This window comes from Betta splendens, chromosome 4, assembly GCF_900634795.4.
Source record: "Betta splendens chromosome 4, fBetSpl5.4, whole genome shotgun sequence".
Taxonomy (NCBI): domain Eukaryota; kingdom Metazoa; phylum Chordata; class Actinopteri; order Anabantiformes; family Osphronemidae; genus Betta; species Betta splendens.
This window is the reverse complement of record NC_040884.2, coordinates 17,156,689-17,179,139: the sequence shown is the minus strand read 5'-3', so window position 1 is coordinate 17,179,139 and position 22,451 is coordinate 17,156,689. Positions and strand designations below refer to the sequence as shown.

The window sequence follows — 22,451 nt, the reverse complement described above, 5'->3', positions numbered from 1 at the left end:
GTGGAGGTATTTCCAAGGTCCCTAGTGTTGATGGCTAATAATCTGAAAATTGACCATCTTTTATGCATCTGGCAGCTGCATGTCTGAAAACTCCATAGTGGCCTTTTTGTTCCAGTCCTTTGAACCTCTGGGTATTTTCTGGTCCCTCCATTCATGCCCAATATTCCTCTTCCAGCTTACCCATGATGAAGCTCATTTAAAGGGTCATTAGTGCTAATCCCTGAAAACAATTCAGAAGGAGAAACTATGTGGTCCTCAGTTCTCTGATAATGTCAAGGAATAAAACAGATCTTGTCTCTTTCACAGATTTCTAAAAAAGGCCTTTGCTACTTGCTTGTGATTGTTCATAAACTCTTCGACTAATGACATCTGGTGTTTGCTTTGATGAGGAGTCATTTTGAGATGGACAGCTTTCAGATGATCCAGGACCGAGCTGCTAAAAATTCTTTTGCTCCAAGGTAAACTTCAGACGACCCTGAGAAAGGGGATCCCTTGATCCACCAGAAAAGGGAAATTGAATTAGGATAGGAGGTAACCCGAAGGACAAGAGGGGGCTTTGCTCTCATCTGCGATGACAGCTGTGTCTTTTTGGCTGCCCGACTTTGGTGTGCGTCTCATTTGTCGTGTTGTGTGGCACATTTATTAGCCATCTCTGTTGTTTCAGACAGTGTAGCTATTGATACTACTGGAGCTCACCACATTGGCACCACAAGGTTTGTCTCAGATACCACAATGAACCTTCTTGCCTGTTTTTCTCACTCCTCTAAGTCACATGAAGAAGCCGTTGCTGGGAGCCATTGGCATGTAAAACTGAGTATGCAGTGGGTGCTAACGGTACGCTCGCTGGCTGATAGAGATTTCAGGTCTCTCCACAGTCGTATAGAAATGTAAGTTAAGTCTAGATTTTAGCTACATATTTTAGCTACAACTATGTTTCTTAGACGAGTTACAATTCATGTTTTAGTAGCTCGTGGAGAATGTGTTTTTGCGGAAGAAACACTTGTGAGTGACTTGAGCTATTTTGCCATATGTGTCACCATATGTGTTGTGATTGTAATTCCCTTATGGGTTCTGTGCGCCGTGCCATCTTCCGCTCGAGGCTGTTTGTCCAAACGGCGCCCAAGTTTGGACAAGGCTGTCACAATGACTGGGCTGGCATAGACGCTGCTGGTCCAAAATATAGCACAGACCAAACTTCTCTCTGCTTATCACACAGCATTTGAGAAGAAAAACAAATATGCAGTGTTGAACCAGGCCAAGAATATGACTTTGTCATATTCATCCAAGTTTCTGATTGGATAATGTGTTGTTTTTAAAGATAATTTGGATGCTGTTGTGTTTTTTTTTTTTTTTTGCTGGACTATCTGTTTGGCACATCTGTAAACTGTTTTTACTTTTCAGATGTAGGCTTGCAGGAATTTGCCTGTGCATGTTTTAGTTGGACAAAGCAGTACTGTGATATGGATGCTTTGGTCTAATGCTAAGCTAACTATTCACAATCTTCATTTATCACCCTGCCATCAGCACATACTGGAAAACAACCCAGGTTGAAGGAGATCAACATACTGCAATGATAAGAACAATGTATTTGAGTTTCTTCCCCTATACCTGGAGTAACCTCCATTATGTCCCAGCCTCAGTGAACCACAATTTATTTTAATTTGTCACTCCTTGCAAATTGAACTGACCGTGTCAGGAAATGAGGACAAGCGAAACCACTCAGTGGGGTTTGGCAAGGCTCAGGTGTCGCAGACCTGTCATTTCTTTTCAGGCCATTAACTCATAATAGGGAGCAGTATGGTGCCACTCAGTGGGATTACTGTCCATACGGCTCTTTTTTACAGGCAATAATGGAGCGCTCATTAATACAGCTTCACGGTTCAGCTCACCGCCACAAGCATCTTTTTCACTTATATTACCAGAAAATTATCAATTAAATAATTGGAGGTGAATTGCTGAATTTGATATGCTGATACTCTCATTGCCTAAATGACAAGTTCAAATAAAACAAACATTTATTATAGCCAGCTATGGCGTTCTAAGTGATGACTCAGTGATGAGTTGTGATTGGCGACAGTGGCACTGGGGTTAATTTAGCGAAACCTTGTCTCCGCCTCGTGGCCCCTCTAACCCCCTCCTCCCTAGTGTGGTCCCATCCTCTTCCTGGCCCTCTGTCACGCTTGACTCCACAGGGGGTGACTTATGAGTGACAGGTGTAAGGTAGCCTGCAGTTGGCTAATGCAGGAGAGTGGCTGCGGGTGTCTGGGTATGGGCAGCCAATAGCGTGACCCAGCAGACTTGGCTGAACAGCAACCCTTCACTAGAAATGGAAAGTTTCCGCGTGTGTGTGTATTATCTGATAATGAAGGAGTGCGTGAACAACGCAAGCGCAGAGATTTTACACAGAGACTAAAATGAGATTAACGGGATTCCCTGAGGTGAGATGGGCGTTTCGGGATCTTCAGTGCTGTTTTTTTTTAAACTACTTTCATGCATTGCTGCCTTTTTTTCCTGTTAGTTTAGGTCAAGAGAGTTGATGTTGAGGGATTTATGTTTTCAGGGGAGGATATTGATGGGCTTTCACTCAGCACGCAACATGTGTGGGAACTGTTGAGTAAGTTTTCCCCGGTGCACCATCAAAGGCTATCGTGCTGAAGAAGATCTTTTTTTTTTTTTTTTTTTTTTTTTAACTTTGCTAATTATGGATAAAGTGGAGTATGATTTGTGACCAGATGGAATCAATTCACTTGTCAATAAACTGAAATGTTTTTAGAGAAAATCTAGGCCATTCGATGTAAAAGCACATTGTTCTTCTACTATTTTAAATGACTTTTTACTCTGTGACCTTACAGGCTGTGAGACCTGCACGGATGTGAGTGGGTGGCCTAGCTGGACGTCTTCCCTCCCTTCACCTCACCAGTAATTGTCTTATCTATTCGTTACGTGGCCTGCCGCCTCGGGCACCATGCTGATGCAGTGGCTGGCCTGGATGGCCCTCCTGTCCCTAGACTGGGCTTCAGGCAACTGGGCCTTCACCACCACCAGGGCTCAGGGCCTTAGGGGTCGCATCCAGAGAGACCGCAGAAACATCCGGCCCAACATCATTCTGATAATGACTGATGACCAGGACGTTGAGTTGGGTAAGCTTTGGACATCTCCTGGTCATCTTGCAATGTTATGGGTCTTGTTTACTTCATTAGGGTCTGTGTTTTTGTTACACTGTTTACATTAATTTTGATTCTTCTTTCAGTTTCTTTGTCTTTGTGAGGTATTTACATTGGGTTTTATGTGGTCGTCTTTTGTACATGAATTATTAAAGAGGCCATAAGCCTCAGCTGAGTGGCCATCTGGCCTGTTAACTGCTGAATTATAATCATTATTTGTAATGAATGCTGATCACTGAAGTGTTTATCATTGTAGAAATTAGGTAAACAGAATTCTCTTGAAAAAAGTAAATATCATTTTTAAATAAACAGTCAGTGTTTATTGGCTCAGCCAATATTTACATGACTAAAGCTTCAGGTTTTAGAACTGTAGTCCTAAGAACTGATCTTCTCCTCCTGTGTGCTAGGTTCTCTACAAGTGATGAACAAAACCCGCAAGATCATGGAAGACGGCGGCACTTCTTTCACCAATGCCTTTGTCACCACACCTATGTGCTGCCCCTCACGGTCGTCCATGCTGACGGGGAAGTACGTCCACAACCACAACACCTACACCAACAATGAGAACTGCTCCTCTCCTTCGTGGCAAGCTCAGCACGAGCCGCGCTCATTTGCGGTCTACCTCAATAACACCGGCTACAGGACAGGTTTGTGAAAAAGCAAAACATACACGCAAACGCACTGTACACAGTGTCACTAATGGCCACAAGAGAGGCAGTTTAAATGTCCTGAAAGCTTACAGATTTACAGAAGTCAGCCATACTCCACCACCCTGCCCACAGTAGCTGTCTGCTGTGAGAAATGCAAATACAGCAATCGTGCCAGGTCGATGTCGTGTCTCATCGGACGGTGTCTAACTGAGTGATGGGCAAGCGCTGGACTGGGCAGCTCCATGGGGTCCTGTGGGCTGCAGCACAGCCTGTGGTTTTAGAGCTGTTTCACTAGTCTACAATTAGCCATCTCTGGGACAGGCTGGCTCCCTGCCCATCCTGCACAGGCAAACCAGGGAAAAAAGACGGGCAAAAGGCACACACACAGAGATAATACAGATCAGACTGATTGAGACTTAATATTGGGCTTAATAAATAACATTTGTTCTGGTATTGACAAAACAAACTCTCTTTCTTCTCTCTTTTGTAGCCTTTTTTGGGAAGTACCTCAACGAGTACAATGGCAGCTACATCCCACCTGGGTGGCGTGAATGGGTTGGGCTGATCAAAAACTCTCGTTTTTATAACTACACTGTCTGTCGAAATGGATTCAAGGAGAAACACGGTGCGGATTATTCCAAGGTATGTATTCTCTTGTCTTCTTAAAAGAGGGTATTAATTCAGTCATTCATTTGTTTTCCTTTATGATCGAAACTAAAGGGTTTGCCTGACAAATTGCAGGCTTCACTCACTTATAAATACAGACAGTCAAACACTTCACTTATCATAGTGTTGTAACCCAGACTGGCAAGAATTCTCATCTGAAAATTAAAGGGGGGGGGTGACCTGAGTGGAAACGCCTTCTCTTTTCTTCAGTGTCCCTTTGTCATTACACACCTTGCCTCAATATTTGCACCCTGTGAAATAGAACTGTTTTTATGAGACGCTTGTGTTGGTGGTGAATGCTACCCTGCGCATGTTTTGGCTGTCTGCCTTTTGGCTGACTGTGATGTGTAGCAGAATGATTTTATACTATAATCACACAATTAAAAATGAAGGGAAATTTCACTTCACCTTTGTCAGACTCTGAAGGTGATCTCTGTTCGTACACTGTCTTTTTGTGGCTACGGATGGCACGGGTAATCAATCTTCCCGCAGTGTTTTTGTTGGAGCTGTCAGTTTGTTTTCATAGCTCCTCGCCAGCAGTGCAATCATGTGTACATTAGAAATCCACGAGGGAGGGTTTGTAGTTTGGATACATGTCAAGTTTCACGATGACCTGTCCAAAAGATGGGCAAACAAATGTTCGGACTGCTATTCCTCTGCCAGCTTGGACTGAAGTGTAACGCTACCCACAAGCTGAAGCCAAGGTGTTTACATGACAGGTAGGTAGGTAGGTTGTGGTTTAGAACCAAATGGAGACATTATTCGCTATTTACTGCCAAAAACTGTCAACCTGTTACCATTAATACAGCCTCTCTTCTTTTATTTACGCAGTGTCAGAATGGCGTAAACAACAATACATTGTGATGAGACAATGTCTAATCAGTGATTATATCCAATTAGTTCCCATCTGAGTTTTGAGTTAATCAGACATAATAAGGTCTTTGTCATGGACCCTTTTAAGCCCGTTCACTTTTTTCATCTTCTATTATAAAAATATTATAAGCAAAAAAACAGTTACAATAAATTTTCACCTTACACACAAGTCCTCATGTACAAGTAGCACAGCGACCTTCTGCGTGTGTGAATCCAGTTAACTTTGTTTCTGCTATCCAAGACTCAAATGGATAAATGTCATTTGGAAATGAAACCACTTGTGAATGAATGTGTTGGAAGAAGCATCTCCAAATGGTTCTGGGAAAAGGGATATTCTTCACCTCCCTGGCCATGTTCGAGCCGGCGCCAGGCATTCCTCATAAGCGTGTCCCTTCCTTTGACTTGCCCAGAACCCTTAGCAGCAGTGGCTCATATTTTGGACAGCTGGCAACACAAGGAAAACACGTACGACAACACTTTGCCATGCGCACACAATCAGCAGCCTCCGTGAGCATGTTCAGCTGCCAGATCATTAAAGCTAGCCTGGCCATAAAGCCTATTAATAGAGACAGGATGAGTCAGCCAAACCCACTTCTAACACTTCATGGAAATCACCCTTTACTCTTTCATTCTCGACCTGGCACTCCCTTCCGTAGGTTGTACTGTATGCCAGGCAACAGCAGCCTCGTGCCAGAACTGCAGGTAGAACGGTTAGAGTACTGTTGGAAACTTGGCAAACAGCAGTGTTGAGTGTGTTTGGTTCAGGTTAGAATCCATTGTATATTGTGAACAGATACCACCATGTCTGGAGTAAAGAATTTGATAAGAGAGTTTGAGGCAATCATGGTACCTTTTTTTTCTCTTATCTGCTTTAGGGTAAGACGCCAGCACGTAACAAAAATAAAAGTACCCAGATGTTTTTATTTTACGTCTCGTATCCAACAAATAAAACTATTAAGCATTGCACAAAAGCTTAATGACTTTATGGGTGTTTCCTCGTGGTGATTCATGCCAGATCATTTGCACTGTAATGCCTGAGGCTCGTATCGTTTCAGGTTAGGGTGTCTGATTTGTGTTTCATTAGATTATATATAAGAGGGAAGGAGAGAGAGAAGGGATGTCCTGTTTAGAGGAAAGCAAAAAGGATAGTCTGGAGACGGAAGCGGGGTGAGAGCTGTCATAACAGCATACCATTTGAGAGCACCGGGCTCCTCTCACCATCAAGTGGTGTCACATTCAATAGCGCAGAGATTCAATGATGAGGCAACAGCCCGTGTACTGTATACACATACACATTCAAGCACACACACTCATTTGCACACAGGCAGGCTGCCAGCTGTTGACTCGACAGATTGGTACTGTAGTGTACTCAATGGCCCCAGTTCATATCCCCACTGGCCCCTCTCCATTTATTTGGAAATGACTGGAAGAGGGAAGGCAACGTGTCGTAGTGACTGGTCTGCAAATTAGCTTCATGAAAGCTTGTGTTGTTTTGGCTTTTTCCTCAATTCCACCTTAAATCTTTGCTCTGTACAGCTGTTATTCTAGCCCTGCAGCACCTAATCCTTTCTGTGTGCTCTTTGCCAGGACTATTTTACAGATCTGATCACCAACGACAGCATTAACTATTTCCGCGTGTCCAAGAAGATGTACCCCCATCGTCCTGTGATGATGGTGATCAGTCACGCTGCCCCTCACGGCCCAGAAGACTCGGCACCCCAGTATGCAGAGCATTTTCCGAATGCTTCACAGCACATGTAAGTTTATGTGATCACACAGCAGGTTTCCTCATTATGATCTTTCATCTCCATAAAGTAATAAACAGGCCCGTTCTTAGAGAATATAGGGAAAGATATTCTATATTCTAATTTAGAACTATATTTTCTACTAACATCACATTTCAGTTTTTTTTGTACTGTACCTAACATCATGGTAAACATACCTCTCAGTCCTTAGTGATGACAGGTTGCTGAAAAGCTGCTAGCGCTAACGACCCGGCTAGCGTGAAATCAAAATGATTTATCCTCCAAAAATAGCTGGGATATGTACCATGGAAAAGATTGGGAATAGCTTTTTTACAGACTGCTGTGCTCAAGCCAAGCCCATAAAGGCCTCCCAAACCCCATCACTTAGATGAGGCAGAGTTGCAATGTACTGGGTCATTCCATTGTCTCCTGCCCTGTCCTGATGGGCCCTGCAGCAAAGCACTAGATATATTCTACATTGCTGCTTTTAATGCTAGCTATTAGGTTTTTGCCACTTTTTCCAAAGGCCATTGTGGATTTAGTTTTCATTTGACTCAACATTCCCACCCACCACTCCCTTCCCTCCTGTGCTATTCGCAAGGGACTTCCTTGCCCTGTCTATATCAATCAGAAGTTTCTCCCCGCGGGTTCTGTGGCATGAGGAATGCATTGTGTACTTTGATACACCCTTCATGACATTATTAATTTATTTTTAGCCCACGCTTCTGGTTGAATCGGGTGGAGTCTGGGGTTGCCCCAGCGACCGCGTGATCCAGTTGCATGTGGTATGCTGTAGCATGGGTTACTATGGTGGCACAGGTGGTTTGTTTGTTTTTGTTGACATCACCAGAGGCAGATGTTGTGGTGCAAATTATTTAATACATATTATATTTATATAGCATATTTGCTGTTTAACTTTTGTTTTCATCTCATTTGGTCAAGGGGGTCAAACATATCTATTTCATTTGGTCAGATTCTTTTGGCCTTTGCAGCAGATGGCATATACAGCTAATGTGTAAGTTCAAAGAGACTGTGGTAATAAAGGAGGAGCCGTCTCATAAATCAAAAAAAACGTCTGTACTTTTGACAGCAACAATTGTAGGGAGGGTATAATATTAATGTTATTAACATTCCTCGCTGAAGGTGTCTCTTAGATGTTCGCCACACTTCAGATTTATTTTTAAGCATAGTGAAGCGTTTTGTTGACGTGTCTGTCTATACTGTAGCAGAGTGCGAATGAAAGTTATTCTTGTTCAACATGTTGCCTCGGGAAATGTCATTAATAAGAGACATTTTGGTTACGTTCTTTACGTTTAAGGTCACGAGACATTTTGGGTTGAATAGACGGCCCTGGGCTGCTGTAATCCAGAGCTAATTCCACAAAACACTAAACTACATGTGACAGGTGGCAGGTGTGACCTCGTCTAGGGACTAGCTTCATTCCAATGACCTCTACATTCCTGGTTCCCTGGTGCCTTGGGCCCCATTTCTTGGTGGCCCATTGCCCAGAGACAGGTCCCTTTTGTGGTGCTTATTAGACCGCCTGGGTAAGTGGGTGAAGAGTTTACCCTTTGCACAAAGAAGGCCTGACGAGATGAAGCCAGAAGGCAGCTCACTCACTCAGGGAAAAGCAGCTCCAGTAGCAGGCCTTCATTAAATTTCACAGTGTTGATACTCTGTCCAGCTCCTGCCTTTTTTTAAGAATAGACACTGTTTCAGGAGTGAGTTACTTATAGCACAAGATGAATGATTGGTTATTGTCACAGCTTCCCACACCTCCTACCACTTTGTTTTGTATATCTGACACAAGGTTCATGCTGTATTCTGTTGTATAGATTGGAACATTGCCTTCAACAAACACAATACTGTAGCTATTGATGTGTGGTAAACAAAGTGGACAAATGGTTCACCTGCTACTGAGCAGTAGCAGGTGAACCATGACACCACACAGTGTTTTGACCGGACATTCATCACACATGTATTATATTAGTCTGAATACAGCCAAATTTTGCTTTGTTCCCTCTTAGCACTCCGAGCTACAACTATGCTCCGAACATGGACAAACACTGGATCATGCAGTACACAGGACCCATGAGACCCATTCATATGGAGTTCACCAACTTTCTCCACCGGAAAAGGCTGCAAACACTCCTGTCTGTTGATGACTCAGTACAGAAGGTAAAATGACCCATAGACTGTTACAGTGGCTTGCAGTTATTCTAAATAATTTAACTTGGTCTTCTTATGTACTGTAATTATTTTACATAGGTTTTTGACATGCTGGAGGAAACTGGAGAGCTGGAGAACACTTACATTATCTATACAGCTGATCACGGTTACCACATTGGTCAGTTTGGCTTGGTGAAAGGCAAGTCAATGCCTTATGACTTTGACATCCGTGTGCCATTTTTCCTTAGAGGACCTAATGTGGAGGCAGGAGCAGTGTAAGTCTTTGTGAATGCTCTTTCTGTTTCTCAAATACTTTTCCCCTATTTGATATTACTGGATGTATTTCAGAAGACTAAGTAAACCTATTGTGTATACACATCTGTAGAAACCCTCATCTGGTGCTGAATATTGACCTTGCTCCCACAATTCTCCACATCGCTGGGCTGGACACCCCTTCAGACATGGATGGAAAGTCCATCCTTAAACTGCTGGAACAGGAAAGGACTGGCAATAGGTCTGTATGCACGCCGCATCCAAAGCTGTGATGGATGTAATGTACAGTAATTGCACAGTGTGCATTGTGTGTTTTGTTCATTGACCATTATTGAGTAAATGCAGATTTAAAGCCAAAATTTTTGATTTTGCTCAAGCTGCACTAAAAGTGGCTTTAGGGCATTTGGCCGATTTTCCTTGGCTGTGGGATTTTGGCTGGGGTTCATCAGAAAGATAATCCATTTAAAGAGCATTTAAATCATTCCCCTGAAGCCACAAGGTCTTGTGCTTGCTGTGATCAACTTCCAAAATGTTGGCCAGCTGCATGCCCAACATGTTGTAGCGGATGGTGAGTGTGTAGGCCATATGAATCCTATAAACTTTTTGTTTTTCCAGATTCAAACCCAACCGGAAACCCAAAGTCTGGAGGGACACATTCCTGGTGGAGCGAGGGTAAGCTGGGGTTATTTATTCTCTTTTCACACCACAGGCACATCATGTCATTACAGAGCAGTGTCACACAAACCTGACAAAACATTTTACTGAACTTGAAAAGTGGATGCCCCCCCCCCCCCCCCCCCCCCCCCCCCTTCCAGCCACACAGATGCTTTTTCCAGTTATTTCTTATCTGACAGACATTTCCTGACCACAGTCACAGCCTGACAGTGGGAGAGGTGTTTGGTAAAACCATAAGCGGCTGGCAAATTTTTGCAGTTCACCCATGAGGCGCTGACACATAACCGGGTCATTTAATCATTTACATGAAAAACAAGTAGAGCCTTTGTCTTCTGAAGGGGCCTTGCATATATTGAGGACATGATCGGGGCCCCAACATGACTCAGGCTGCTGTTTGTGCACTGGTAGAGACAGACAGGAGATACATTTCAATAATGCGGTAGAGTTAGACACGGAAAATAAACAAAAACTAGCCAGGCTTAGGATGATGTTATCTGAGGATTGGCTGCTGGCCCCCTACCATTCGACTCGCAGGACATGTCACCAGCTCTTTCATTTCTGACCACAGCCACTGCGCTAGGCTGTTTCAGTGGTTCAATATAGTGTCTGCTCTTAGATGTTAGCGATGAAGCGTGAAGTAATAAAGCCGTCAAATAGGGTCATTGGAAATGTATTGGGGAGATGAGTAAGTGTTTTAGGGTGGATTGAGCTCCTGGTCTGTGTAATGACTGTCATGCTCTCATACAGTGGCTGTTTTACCCCACTGTCATTTGTCACAAGCACTGTTTTTTTAATTTTTTTTCTTCCCCAAACTGTTGCCTTCACTCTTTCCACTAATTTGTCCATTTGTGAGCCACTGCATCAGCCTGTGTGTACCAACTGGCACAAAGGAGAGGCCAGCTAGCTCAGCGGCTGGATCAGTTTCCAACTGGTGCATGTTTGTGCCACAGAGGAACTAGCTGCTTCACGGACCACTGTGTCTTAAATGGCATTACTGCTTTTAATCCACTTGGTGTATAAAGGCTGTCTGTCTGTGCACATGGCTCTAAACGCTAAGATTAACCTCCCAGGGACCTTTGACCCATGCACAGATTTAGCAGCACCTGAACTGTAGCTAATGTACAGTGACATAGTAAAGGTAACGGTAAGGGGCTATCAATAACATTAATTTAGTGAAATCCACTTGAAGCCTCTTGTGCCTGAGAATGGAATCCTGTACATAATTTTGGGAATGATATCAACTGTTGTTAATTACCCTTGACTACAGAAAAGCTACTACAGCCAAGCCAGCATGTGAAGATTGAACATTGACTGTTCCCTTCTGGAGCTGTGTCACCAGACAACAGCCTCTTTTTGAAGGCAACAGGTTGTTCTTTGCTTCATAGTTGCCATCATTCTGTCTATGGGTCCTGAGCAGCCAGGTCATGTTGGCAGAGAACTGAGGATGGAGGGGGGGTTGGCACGGCCTTAGCAGACACTCGGCTGGTCCTTGTGTTGGTGGCTGCTGAGGAGAGGGGGCAGTGTAGCCGAACGTGTTGCCAAGCTGAGGTCAAACAGCTTGGAACCGAGTGCTGGTGCGATGCCAGACTCCATGCCCAGACCGACACACACAGACCCTACATAACTTATCCATTCACCGGCCAAAGCCATGGCAAGCACGTAGAGCTGTGACAGAAACCAAGAGAAAGGAAAGTGACTAAAACTCTAATTCAGCTACGTTTAGTTTAAGTAATACTTTGATAGTTTAATAACACTCTATTGACTGGCTGCCTGTTTGATGACTGTGATTTTCCATTCATAATTGACTTGTGTCGCGCAGCAAAATCGTGAGGAAGAAGGACGATTCGACGAACACGCCGCACACCAACAATCTGCCCAAGTACAAGAAGGTCAAAGAAGCCTGCCAGCAGGCTGAATTCCAGACGCCCTGTGAACAGCCTGGACAGGTAAAACAAACATTCACCAGACTAGAAAACCTACCTATGCAAAAGTCCCCTGACATACATCTACTAAAAATGCTTATATGGTTATTTCACAACTGTCCTGTAAGAACTAGCAGTCAAGGTGACTGGTGAACTATAATCCACAGAGCCACAGGAGAAATAGTAACATCACTCAGTTGGTAATTGAACCCAGTGGCCCCTTTTTCTTTTTTTGCGGTGCATTCATTTGTTGTTTTCTTCCTTTTCATCTGTGCCTATTAATTTCCTGGCAGACGACTGGGCGAGTGGTACAGTATGAGGCCCAGAAACAGACAGAGCAGAACAATACAAATTATTACAAGTTTCAGGTAGCATTAAATGACAGGCAGGTTTCCCAGGAAATGACTAATGCAGAACAGATCCAGTTTACGGTCACACAAATGTGTGCGTGTAGCAATCTGTTATTAAAGACAGCAGTGGAGCTTTACAGTGTGCTGCGGTGCCCAGACTCTGGGTGTCTTGCTTGCTTGCACCTGTAATAGCACACCCGGAGTACATAGAAGCGTGTCTTATGCACATGAGCTGTAAACATTTATTGCGTGTGTCATAACATGTTGCCGTGTAGCAAAGGAGAAATCATCCACCGCAGGCGAGCGCGTGACCTCATCCGCTCACTTCACGCTGCACTTTTTCTTCTCCGGAATAATGTATTAATATTTTATGGCAACTCACCTTCATGTCAGAGGGGGAAAAAAACACCTGAAGCGCTGTATTGAAATGAAACCTCGGTCTTTAATCTGTTTTAAATTACAGTGGTATAAGTGCAGTTTTTGTTTTTGGAAAATGTCTTAAAAGTTCAGGATCTCTGAATATGACCACATGATATTTGTTCAGGCCAGGCCAAATTCTTCTTAGACGCCCTTAGTTGTGTTTTTGTCATAAAGTTGTTGTGGTCCACTGGAATTATTCATAATATAGCAATATGGGTTTGTTTTGGGCACACAACATTTACTCACCAGGGACATGGAGCAGCCTCTCATGACAGCATGTTTGACTTGCAGTAATTTGGGTCTTAACTCGCCGCTCATGTTTCAACTTGCTGGTCATCCACGTGGTCTTGAACCGGTTGCCTCCTCCTCCCCTGTTCCCTAAACCCTTTTGCAGAAATTGGGTTCCTTTTCCTCCCTCGTGTCTTGTCAAATGCTGATGTAACCGCTGTCGGCCCCATGAGCGCTTCATCACTTTACGAGACGCCTGAGAGAAATGTGTTCTGCCTTGCAGCCCTTTGTTTAGACCTTCATTCCCACACTCGCCACTGATCATCTGTAATGCACTCTGCAGCCGTGTCGTTTCCATTTACATGTCTAACCAGTCGCGCTGCTCAGAGCAATTAGCCCAGACGTTTTCGCCCTGGTGAGGATGGATGTGGAGGAAGACGCAGTGGATGGAGGCGATTTTGACGATCTCTATTTACACAATTATGGCGGTGACGCACTTGGCACACACATGCCAAGTGTGAGAGTGATTGGGGTTTCCACTTTGTTTGCTAGACACCAGACAGACCCAATCCATCTCATGTGGTCGTTTTGGTTTATCTTGCCTGCTGCTTTCGGATGCCAGACTTTCCCACAGGCTCAGACTTTCCTGATGGGTCAAACATGTTCCCCCACAGTGTTTCTCTTGTCATGAAATCTCAGAACACATTGTTGTATTATTACATGCGTATAGTGCTTTAACACAATGCCAAAAAATAAATAACTAATTAAATGTAACTTGAGGCAACTTTTAAATTGAATCATCCAGAGCATCAGCTGTTAAATTGGGAACCACAATTTCTTTTTCCCGTTTGTCTGATTTGTTTGTTTGTTGTTCACAGAAATGGCACTGTGTGGAGGAGATAACAGGGAAGTGGAGGATACAGAAGTGCAAAGGTGGTTCGAAAGAAGGCTCCAGGAAACGGGTGCGCAGTCTAAAGCCCCGTGGCAGTTATGACCGAGAGAGGGCCTGCGACTGTGGGGACGCTGCATTCAAAGCTTCCAGAACAGAACGGCGCTCTCACCGACAGTTCTCCTCATCGGGCCAGCGTGAGTACAACAGTACACATTAGAAACATCTGTGGAATTCTTGGCAGATGTCTTTATTAAATACAAAAAAAATTTCCTTCATATCAGTGGATGAAGAGCTGTGTATCTTTTTAAACACACTTCTAACCGTGTATTGCTCTGCCTTACAATAATAATAATAATAAAGTTTTCCTTAAAGGCTCAGAGCTTCAGATAATGGATTATTTATGGTCTGAAGCAACACAGCTTCATGGAAAAAGCAAACATCGTCCCAAAGTCCTGCATGTTTTATGTACTGATGTTTTGCTCGTCTTCTCGGGGTAATAGTTTGATGCCCTCTAGTGTTGCTTGGAAAATGTGCAGCTGAAGTTGCACTAAAGAAAAGATGCAAAAAAGCAGACAAAAAATGTAGGTGTTATAAATACAGAGTTATAACCAGAAATGGTTTTGCCCCTTTTATTTCTAGGTTATCGACCGCGCTTCGTCCATACCCGGCCAACCAGGTCTCTGTCTGTGGAGTTTGAAGGTCAGATTTACGACATTGACCTCCAAGCAGACGATCAGTCGGCTGTTCAGCGCCGCGCCATCTCAAAGCGTCACTACAGCCCAGAAAACCCAGAGGTCAGCTTGGGGACCGATGACGATTCAGAGGAAATGCTGGCAGATGATGGGAATGCTGTGGGATACCCAAACTCTGTCAAAGTCACACACAAGTGAGAACGCAGCTGTGCTTTAAACCTCAGTGCTTATTTTCGTTCTGACGCTGATCAGTGTGTAACAGCTTTTTGCATCTGTTTTAGGTGTTATATCTTGGTGAACGACAGTGTGCATTGTGAAAGGGAGATCTATCAGTCCTCTAGAGCCTGGAAGGACCATAAGAGTTATGTAGACCAGGAGGTGCGTGGACAGGTTCACAAAACCTCATCTCATCATCTCTACAAGTTAGTGTAATAGCAGAAATGTAACTAGTAGAATTATTTTGTTTTTTTAAGATTGAAGCACTTCAGGACAAAATCAAAAACCTCCGGGAAGTAAGAGGCCACCTGAAGAGGACGCGACCAGATGAGTGTGACTGTGCAAAGAAGAGGTTAGTCATTTGCATTGTGTTTTTTGTATTATTATTGTTATCATACTTCCCTACAGAAGCCAGTCCTGCATACGTTGTTACAGGCCTTGTGCCAAACTCTATTGAATTACACGGCCCTTAGACTTTTTCTCTGTTTATAAAACCAGCTATTATAGCAAAGGAGACAGAAACAAGGCAGAAAGATTGAAGAGCAGGAATGATCAACTTCATCCATTTAAGTGAGTCTCCTTTAATTTTGGGTTTACACCATCTAATGTCACTCGTTACCTTATTAATCAGTGCTGGTAACCTGTAGCTGATTGTCTGGCTGTCTGCATGGTCTCTGCGTGTCGGGTTTAAGTAAAACATCCCATCGGCGCTGCCTTTACTTAGCCTAACTAGTACTACTACTGATTTTAACTGACAAAGACAGATAACACTTTGCACACTGACATACGTCTATGAATGAGCTACTCAACAACCACTCATCTGGGAGGAATGGATGGAAAAGATCAGGTGATCAGCTTGTACCAGGAAATATTGGGAGATTATGCTTATCCAAAGCAGCTGCTTACATTAGCAGCCCTTCACACAGTGGAGTCAACAGACCTCCTTCGGATCCTGCTTCGAAGCAGTGATCTGCACAGGAGAGGGTAGTGTCTGATTCCGCGTTCGCATCGCACTCTTGTAATTCTTCCCCATGTCTGTCCCACAGGGAGGCGGCACAGGAGATGGAGAGAAAAACACACATGTACAACGAGATCCGCAGAAGGAAGAAGGAACGGAAGGAGAAGAAGCGGCAGGGGAAGGGAGACGACTGCAGCCTGCCTGGCCTCACTTGTTTCACTCATAACAATGACCACTGGCAGACCGCCCCCTTCTGGACTTGTATGTCTTACTTTTACAGTAATCAGTCAGTCAATCTCTAAAGAAGCTTTGGTAAACTGAATTATTTCTTATTGTGTAGTGGGTGGATTCTGTGCTTGCACCAGCTCTAACAACAACACCTATTGGTGCCTGCGAACCATCAATGAAACGCACAACACCCTATTCTGTGAGTTTTCTACTGGCTTTCTGGAGTACTTCGACCTCAATAATGACCCCTACCAGGTGAGTCACTGTCTGTAGACGTCAACATCTGTACGCTGTCATTCCCCCCGACACTGCTTTCTCACAGTTTTCTGTCTGATTGGGTTATTTTTGCAGCTGACCAATGTGGTGTATTCAGTGGATCGGGAGGTGCTGAACACCCTCCATGCTCAGCTCATGGAGATGAGAAGTTGTCAGGGGTACAAGCAGTGTAGCCCCCGTCCTAAAGGCTTGGATGCAGGTAGAGACACTTACTGTATTTATCTCACTTATAAATAATGACATGGTTGGATAAAGGGATGGATACACCAGTAGTTAGTACGGCCACATTGACTGAAACTGATTTTCCACACAGAAGAACTGGAGTGAAGTTGAATGGTGAACCACTTAATGTGTATAGTATAATGGTAAATTTAAATTTGTTCGTGTCAAGACTTTAGTTGGCTGATGTGAACTTAATTGCAGTGATGGTGCTGTGGTTTTTGAGACGTCAGACTTCTAGTCGTCTTATGTGTTTTGAATTAGTTTCAGTCTTGATCGTGTGTGTGTGTGTGTGTGTGTGTATTCATATGTCTGCATGCTGCATGCTTCTGGGAACTTTTAGGTGGAGGTTAAGAACTCACCACAAAGACATGCATTTATGTTGTTGATGTTCATTGATTCTTTCTTAACGATCTCACACACACACACACACACACACACACACACACACACACACACACACACACACACACACACACACACAGACTGATGACCTCTCATCTCAGGCCATGACCTTCAGCTCTGCTGGGATATTTTTCCTGTTCACATGTATTTTATAGTGTGTGGTGAATATAAGGCCATGTTACAGTTGTGCGTCCTGGCCGTCTTCCTGCTTTGTGACTCACTGAGTGTTGGATATATTATTTGGACAACGCTGTCATCAGCAGCAATAGAGGCTGTCACTTTATTCCAGTCTGCCATACATCACTGCTGTAATCAGCCACAATATTTTTTTATTACCGCCACATGGGCCAAACCTCGGAGAGGAGGAGAAATGGAGGCGGTTAATAAGAAGTGTTGTGATGACCTAAGCTAGGAAGGCTGAGCTTGTAGCGCTCATGTGTGGCATTCACAGGCAGCGTTGTTTATGTACTGGGGATAAAAACTTCATGGCTGTAATTACCAGCTGGAGTTGAACTGCTGTGAGGAGAAGTGATTGGGTTTCAGTTTTGGCCCCTCGGGCCTGTCAGAGCCATGCCAGCATGTCGTATAGCCGCCTACAGTAAAATCTCTAACTCGCATTGGCTGCTCTCGCCGCGGTGAGATGCCAGCTTCATGAACCGGTGAAATTGCTGTTGTGGTTACATCAAGCAATGTTGTCTTTGGAAAAGAGAGATCGCTGCAATTTATGGTGGAATGGATCTAGCAGTTACAGGCATCTAGCGCGGAGTGTGACTTTAACCACCATCATCACCTGACTTGGACGACTTTGTGTGTTTGGCTCTGTTGAACTCACGAACCTCCTCACTGACAAACCCTCCTCCCTCCTTCCAGCCCAATCGAATGACCTCTCAAACACTTCCTCCCACTCAAATCGAAACCTCCTCCTGATAATGAAATAATCGCATTCCTCCCTAGGGAGTATCAACTGTGCATGAAGGAGTCTTCAGTGTGAATGATCTATTTATTTCCCTTCCACATCCTTTTGAATCAAAGCATTAACAAACCATTGCTTTTATTTTTCCGATCAGGAGGTAAAGATGGATCAAGCTATGAGCCACACAGGTATCCACCAATTTTTGTTTCTCTTCAGTGGCGTTTTCTTTTAACACCTGCATGGGCCGAATTGCCTCATTCCTACTAATCCATCCATGGAGCGCTGTCACTTGATGCTTGACTGCATGCTGGGGAAATGCTAACTGATTATAACAGATGGTTGATTTTTTTTTTATTTCTCATTAAAGCAGCTTCATTTGTTGTCACCTCTGTTGCACTGTCAGTCTTCACCTCCACCTGCTGTCTAACTGTCAGCCTGCGGCGATTTGGACACGCGTAGTCAGAATCATTCTCTCTCGTGGACCTTCACTACTTCTGTTTTCAGCAGTTGCTCACGTTTTATTAAAGTCAAAGTTCTGCAGCTGTTTTTTAAATAGCACAACTTAATATAAATTAAGTTACAGGTGCTGGATATGTGCTTCTACTTGGGCGACTGAGCTTCATGTGCACGCGAATGACAATGCATGTTATTGTATCATCGCCCCACTCAGCATTGAAGGTTTGACAGTTTCGTTAACGTTTGGAGAATCGTATGAGAAGATCAAAAAAGCTAGCTTGTGCACCTCGTCGCAAAGAAGTCTCCAGACGAGCAAAACCTTGTCATCTCAATCACAAAAAAACATCCCTAAGCTGTCAAACTATTTTTCATCCACCATGAGCAGACGTCATCACATCATTGTTTCTGTGTAACATCACATTCAAAACATCCCTCATATCTGCTAATGGCCATTAGCTAGTAGTAGAATGGACACTCTGTCCTCCCACTGACCTCTGACCTTTTGACCTCCCTCTTGTACCTGCTTACCAGGCAACAGCAGCATCGAAAGTGGTCAATGAGGAGATCAAGCCCCTCCTTCCTGTGAGTCCCGTGTCCAACCATCCTCTAGCTGCTGTAGTTTAAAGAGAAAAAGCTGATTTGACTACGAAAGCCAATCAAACGTGGAGCACTTGCTTCATTTCTTCAATCTTAACTTGCAGACGTCAAACTTTGCAGATGCTGATTTTTGCCTTTTGCTGACATTCTATAATTTGCTTCTTTTTTGTGATGGAGTTTTGATTTTCATTATTTTGTTTTTTGGGGTTTCGCTACTGTTCATCACCTTTTCGTTTCCTCTGCTGTTGTTTATTTTTTTCCAGGTTGCCCGACTTTACATTTCATTCCAGTCCAAGCCTATTGTTAATTCTCTTATTGCATCTCTTATTCAGCTTTTTGTGTAGTCTCATGATGAATTCTTGAATATTTTTCGTTTCAGTCTTTCTCTGACTTTGCACTACTTGTGGCTTGAGGTTAGCATAGGTGATGTATTTATCTAGCTTTAAAGTAACTGTGTGTGTGTTGCTTGGGACCTGGCTGCTTCAGTGAGAGTCAGACACTGGGCATGATTGCATGCTCTCTAAATACGTTTGAAAGGAGTCCCCTGTACATTTTGCTTCAGATCCTCATGGTCTCTCTTTCTCTTTGGCAGCACGCAGCCAGTATGGGACGGACGACAGGGTTAAACTGCCCAACCTGACCGACGAGGAGGTGAACTGGCAGGGCCTGGAGGATCTGTATAGCATAAACGAAAGCCTGTATGAAAGTAGGCCCGACTACAGTCTCAGCGCAGATAACTGGGACAACTTCCAGATAGATGTAGATAATATGTTTGCACTGCGACACATTTTGAACAAATTGAACCAAACCCATAAGCCTGATGACGCCACCCTGCCAGAGCTGGGCTCTGGTGCTGGGGGTGGAGTCGCTGAAGAGGCCAGCGGAGAGGAGTTGTCCACAGCCAGAGACATTTGGCCAGGCCTGGTTGCAGAGGCTCCCTTTACCTCCCCCGCCCCCAGCAATACGCCATCACCACCACCCACATCCACGCCCACAGTGGGACCTGATGCCAACAGCCTCCCTGGGAAACCTGCAGACATTATGCCAGCATCTTCAGGTTCAAGGAGGAATGGGCATGTCTTCCAGAGTGATGTGTGGGCACAGCAGCTGGAAGAGATAGAGGGAGAGGTGTTCAGTGGGAATGGACTGACGGAGCTGGAGACAGGACATGGAAACTTGCTACTTACTCTCAACAGCCTGCAGCTGGAGCCTGGGCAGGAACACGGAGACGGAACTGATCCACGTAACGTTGGACTGGGCCTCGACCCTGAAGAAGAGGACATTTTCCAGGCTCAAGGCTACCTCCCTTTCTCCCCACAGACAGTGAGGCCCAAGGCGCCAGGCAGCACCACCGGGAGCCCCGCCACCACACGGAACCGCAGCCCGCAGAGCGTCGGGGTGCTGCTGCAGGCTCTGCCTCAGCCAGCACTGTCCCTCACGCTGGACTACGAGGGCAGTGGAGCTCCGCCTCAGCCCTTTGATCAGACCCTCTGAGGCGGACGCATGCGCCGGCCAGCTGCTGGTCGCCATAGAGACACATGGTCACAGTGATAGATGAACTTGCCCAGAGAAAGGGCGAGTGACGCCAACTCAGAGTTGTACGAGTATTAAAATTAATTTTTTATTTTTTTACAAGTGCCTACATTTATTAGAAAACAGTGTTATGTTTTTCAAATATCTATTTAGAAAAAAAGCCTTAATGCAGCTAAACTTAAGCAATGGAATTAAAAATGACTAATTCCATATGAATAACACCAATGACATTTTAATTGCGTTTTTATGAAAAACAAGTGCGAGTGGTGAAACCATTACAGCGTCTGGATGGATAGATCAGCATTAGTCAGCTGTGGGTACGCTCCAGCCTTCACAGACACGTTAATCAGAAACCCGTATTATCAAGACAAGGACCGAAGTGAACCCACCACTGCACTTTCACCTTTCACTTTTCCACTGTTTGCTCTTAAAATGAGTCACGGTGTTGTCTGTTTCACAAATTCATCTTCACCTTTAGTTTGCTATTGTTGTTATGTCACTGTTTTGCATTAATGGGATGCTAGTGGGGAAGTACTCATCTGTTTAGTGAAGATGTAAACTGATGGGTGGGTCCTGAATGATCACTCACCTGATGTGTTTGCACCAGGTCTGTCACAGTTCAGTCGCTACTAAATGCTAGTACAGTTCATTATTCACTAGCTTCACACAACCAGGAGTTAAACAGGTCAGGGTGTAACATTTATTGTGGACATGTCAACACTTAATTTTGTGATGTATTTTGTAATGCTGTCATAATGCAGAGCATAGCATTGCACTTGGCCGTTTAATTTCATGTATCTGTATAGTCCTTTTAAGCTGAGGAGGTGCCTGAGTTGGTAAAATGCTCAAAGCTGTCAAGCCAAGATGTTTGAACTTTTCTGCCAATAGTTAATCTACAGACCTGATGCTGTCCTGTTCTTTCTCCAACAGTGTGTGTAGAAGTGTTAAAACAACTCTGGTTTTGGGAAAACCATGAGAAATAAACCCTTCGAATGTTATTACTGATGTTCTGGAGTATTGTCACGTCACAAGTCTGCAGAGTTTAGCAATCATTGACACAAGACTTTTTTTTCCCAGTTTTTAATGACAAATATCAAGTATTCAAGGCATTTGTAAACCAAATGTTCACAAGCATCAGTTTGACTTCGGCTCCAAAGGAACACAAAGCAGCAGAAGCCCAGCTTTCATAACGCGGCTGCTGTTGTGTCCAGGAAACGAACCGTTCCGGTTGACCTGAAGCCGTCTGCATCAGTAGTAGTCCAGTAGACAGTAGTACGCTCCGTTCCAAGCATCAGCTCTACAGTACAGTGGAGTCAGACAAGGTTCCATTCACCGGGTAGTGCTGTGCGCTGTTACATGTTTACTATAAGGGCACCAAAGCCAAAGAAGTTGTATGAACCCAGCTCCCTCCCCAGGATTGAATCTTCCCTCAACCCTTCCAGCGTGAATAATACTGATCAGGCACCGTGAGATAAATCTACAAGTTTGTACTTGGGTAATATTTGATGTGGGTTACTGTGTACAATGCCATGGGTTAGCTCATAAATATAATCTAACGATATGGGAGCTCTACTGTATAATACACTTTGTCAATATTTACACGATGATCACATGAGGATATAATTTGAGTCACTAAGTCACAAAAATTGCCATCGCCCCATAATTATATGACCGAAAACATTGAGACCTATTCACTGCATCTGGTTCTCCTGAGTGTAAATCAGGTTCGTCTTTGGAGTGTTGATTCAGGGCAGTGATCAAGTTTAATCATTCAAAATTTTTTGAAAAGAGAATTTTCAAAGAATTTTCAGTAGGTCTGACACACTGACGTTCAGCGGCCTTCACGCAACAACCTCGCTGTCCACTAGGTGGCGCCAGACACAGGACCTCGATTAGTCAGTTTGCTGTCACTGAAGGGAGCGGGCCTGCTG

At 44.1% G+C, this 22,451-nt stretch overlaps 1 protein-coding gene across 6 annotated transcripts in view; it reads left to right on the top strand.

The window, feature by feature from the left end:
- sulf1 (sulfatase 1) overlaps positions 1-21,518 on the top strand; it is a 53,810-nt gene extending 32,292 nt beyond the window's left edge. For 3 of the 6 annotated variants that reach the window (XM_029148499.3, XM_029148500.3, XM_055507715.1), the window contains exons 2-19: positions 2,853-3,140; positions 3,572-3,811; positions 4,305-4,456; positions 6,941-7,110; positions 9,126-9,276; positions 9,367-9,542; positions 9,653-9,781; positions 10,156-10,212; positions 12,035-12,161; positions 14,014-14,221; positions 14,667-14,913; positions 15,001-15,097; positions 15,193-15,287; positions 15,434-15,505; positions 15,982-16,154; positions 16,234-16,376; positions 16,473-16,596; positions 19,580-21,518. In XM_029148499.3, the coding sequence (XP_029004332.1) occupies positions 2,966-3,140; positions 3,572-3,811; positions 4,305-4,456; positions 6,941-7,110; positions 9,126-9,276; positions 9,367-9,542; positions 9,653-9,781; positions 10,156-10,212; positions 12,035-12,161; positions 14,014-14,221; positions 14,667-14,913; positions 15,001-15,097; positions 15,193-15,287; positions 15,434-15,505; positions 15,982-16,154; positions 16,234-16,376; positions 16,473-16,596; positions 19,580-20,481 (3,438 nt within the window). In that variant the 5' untranslated portion in view covers positions 2,853-2,965 and the 3' untranslated portion in view covers positions 20,482-21,518. Of the gene's footprint in view, positions 1-2,852; positions 3,141-3,571; positions 3,812-4,304; positions 4,457-6,940; positions 7,111-9,125; positions 9,277-9,366; positions 9,543-9,652; positions 9,782-10,155; positions 10,213-12,034; positions 12,162-14,013; positions 14,222-14,666; positions 14,914-15,000; positions 15,098-15,192; positions 15,288-15,433; positions 15,506-15,981; positions 16,155-16,233; positions 16,377-16,472; positions 16,597-18,088; positions 18,123-18,921; positions 18,973-19,579 lie in introns of all 6 variants that reach the window. The other 3 variants (XM_029148503.3, XM_055507717.1, XM_055507716.1) reach the window with 3 other exon arrangements.
- The last annotated feature ends 933 nt before the right edge of the window (positions 21,519-22,451 follow it).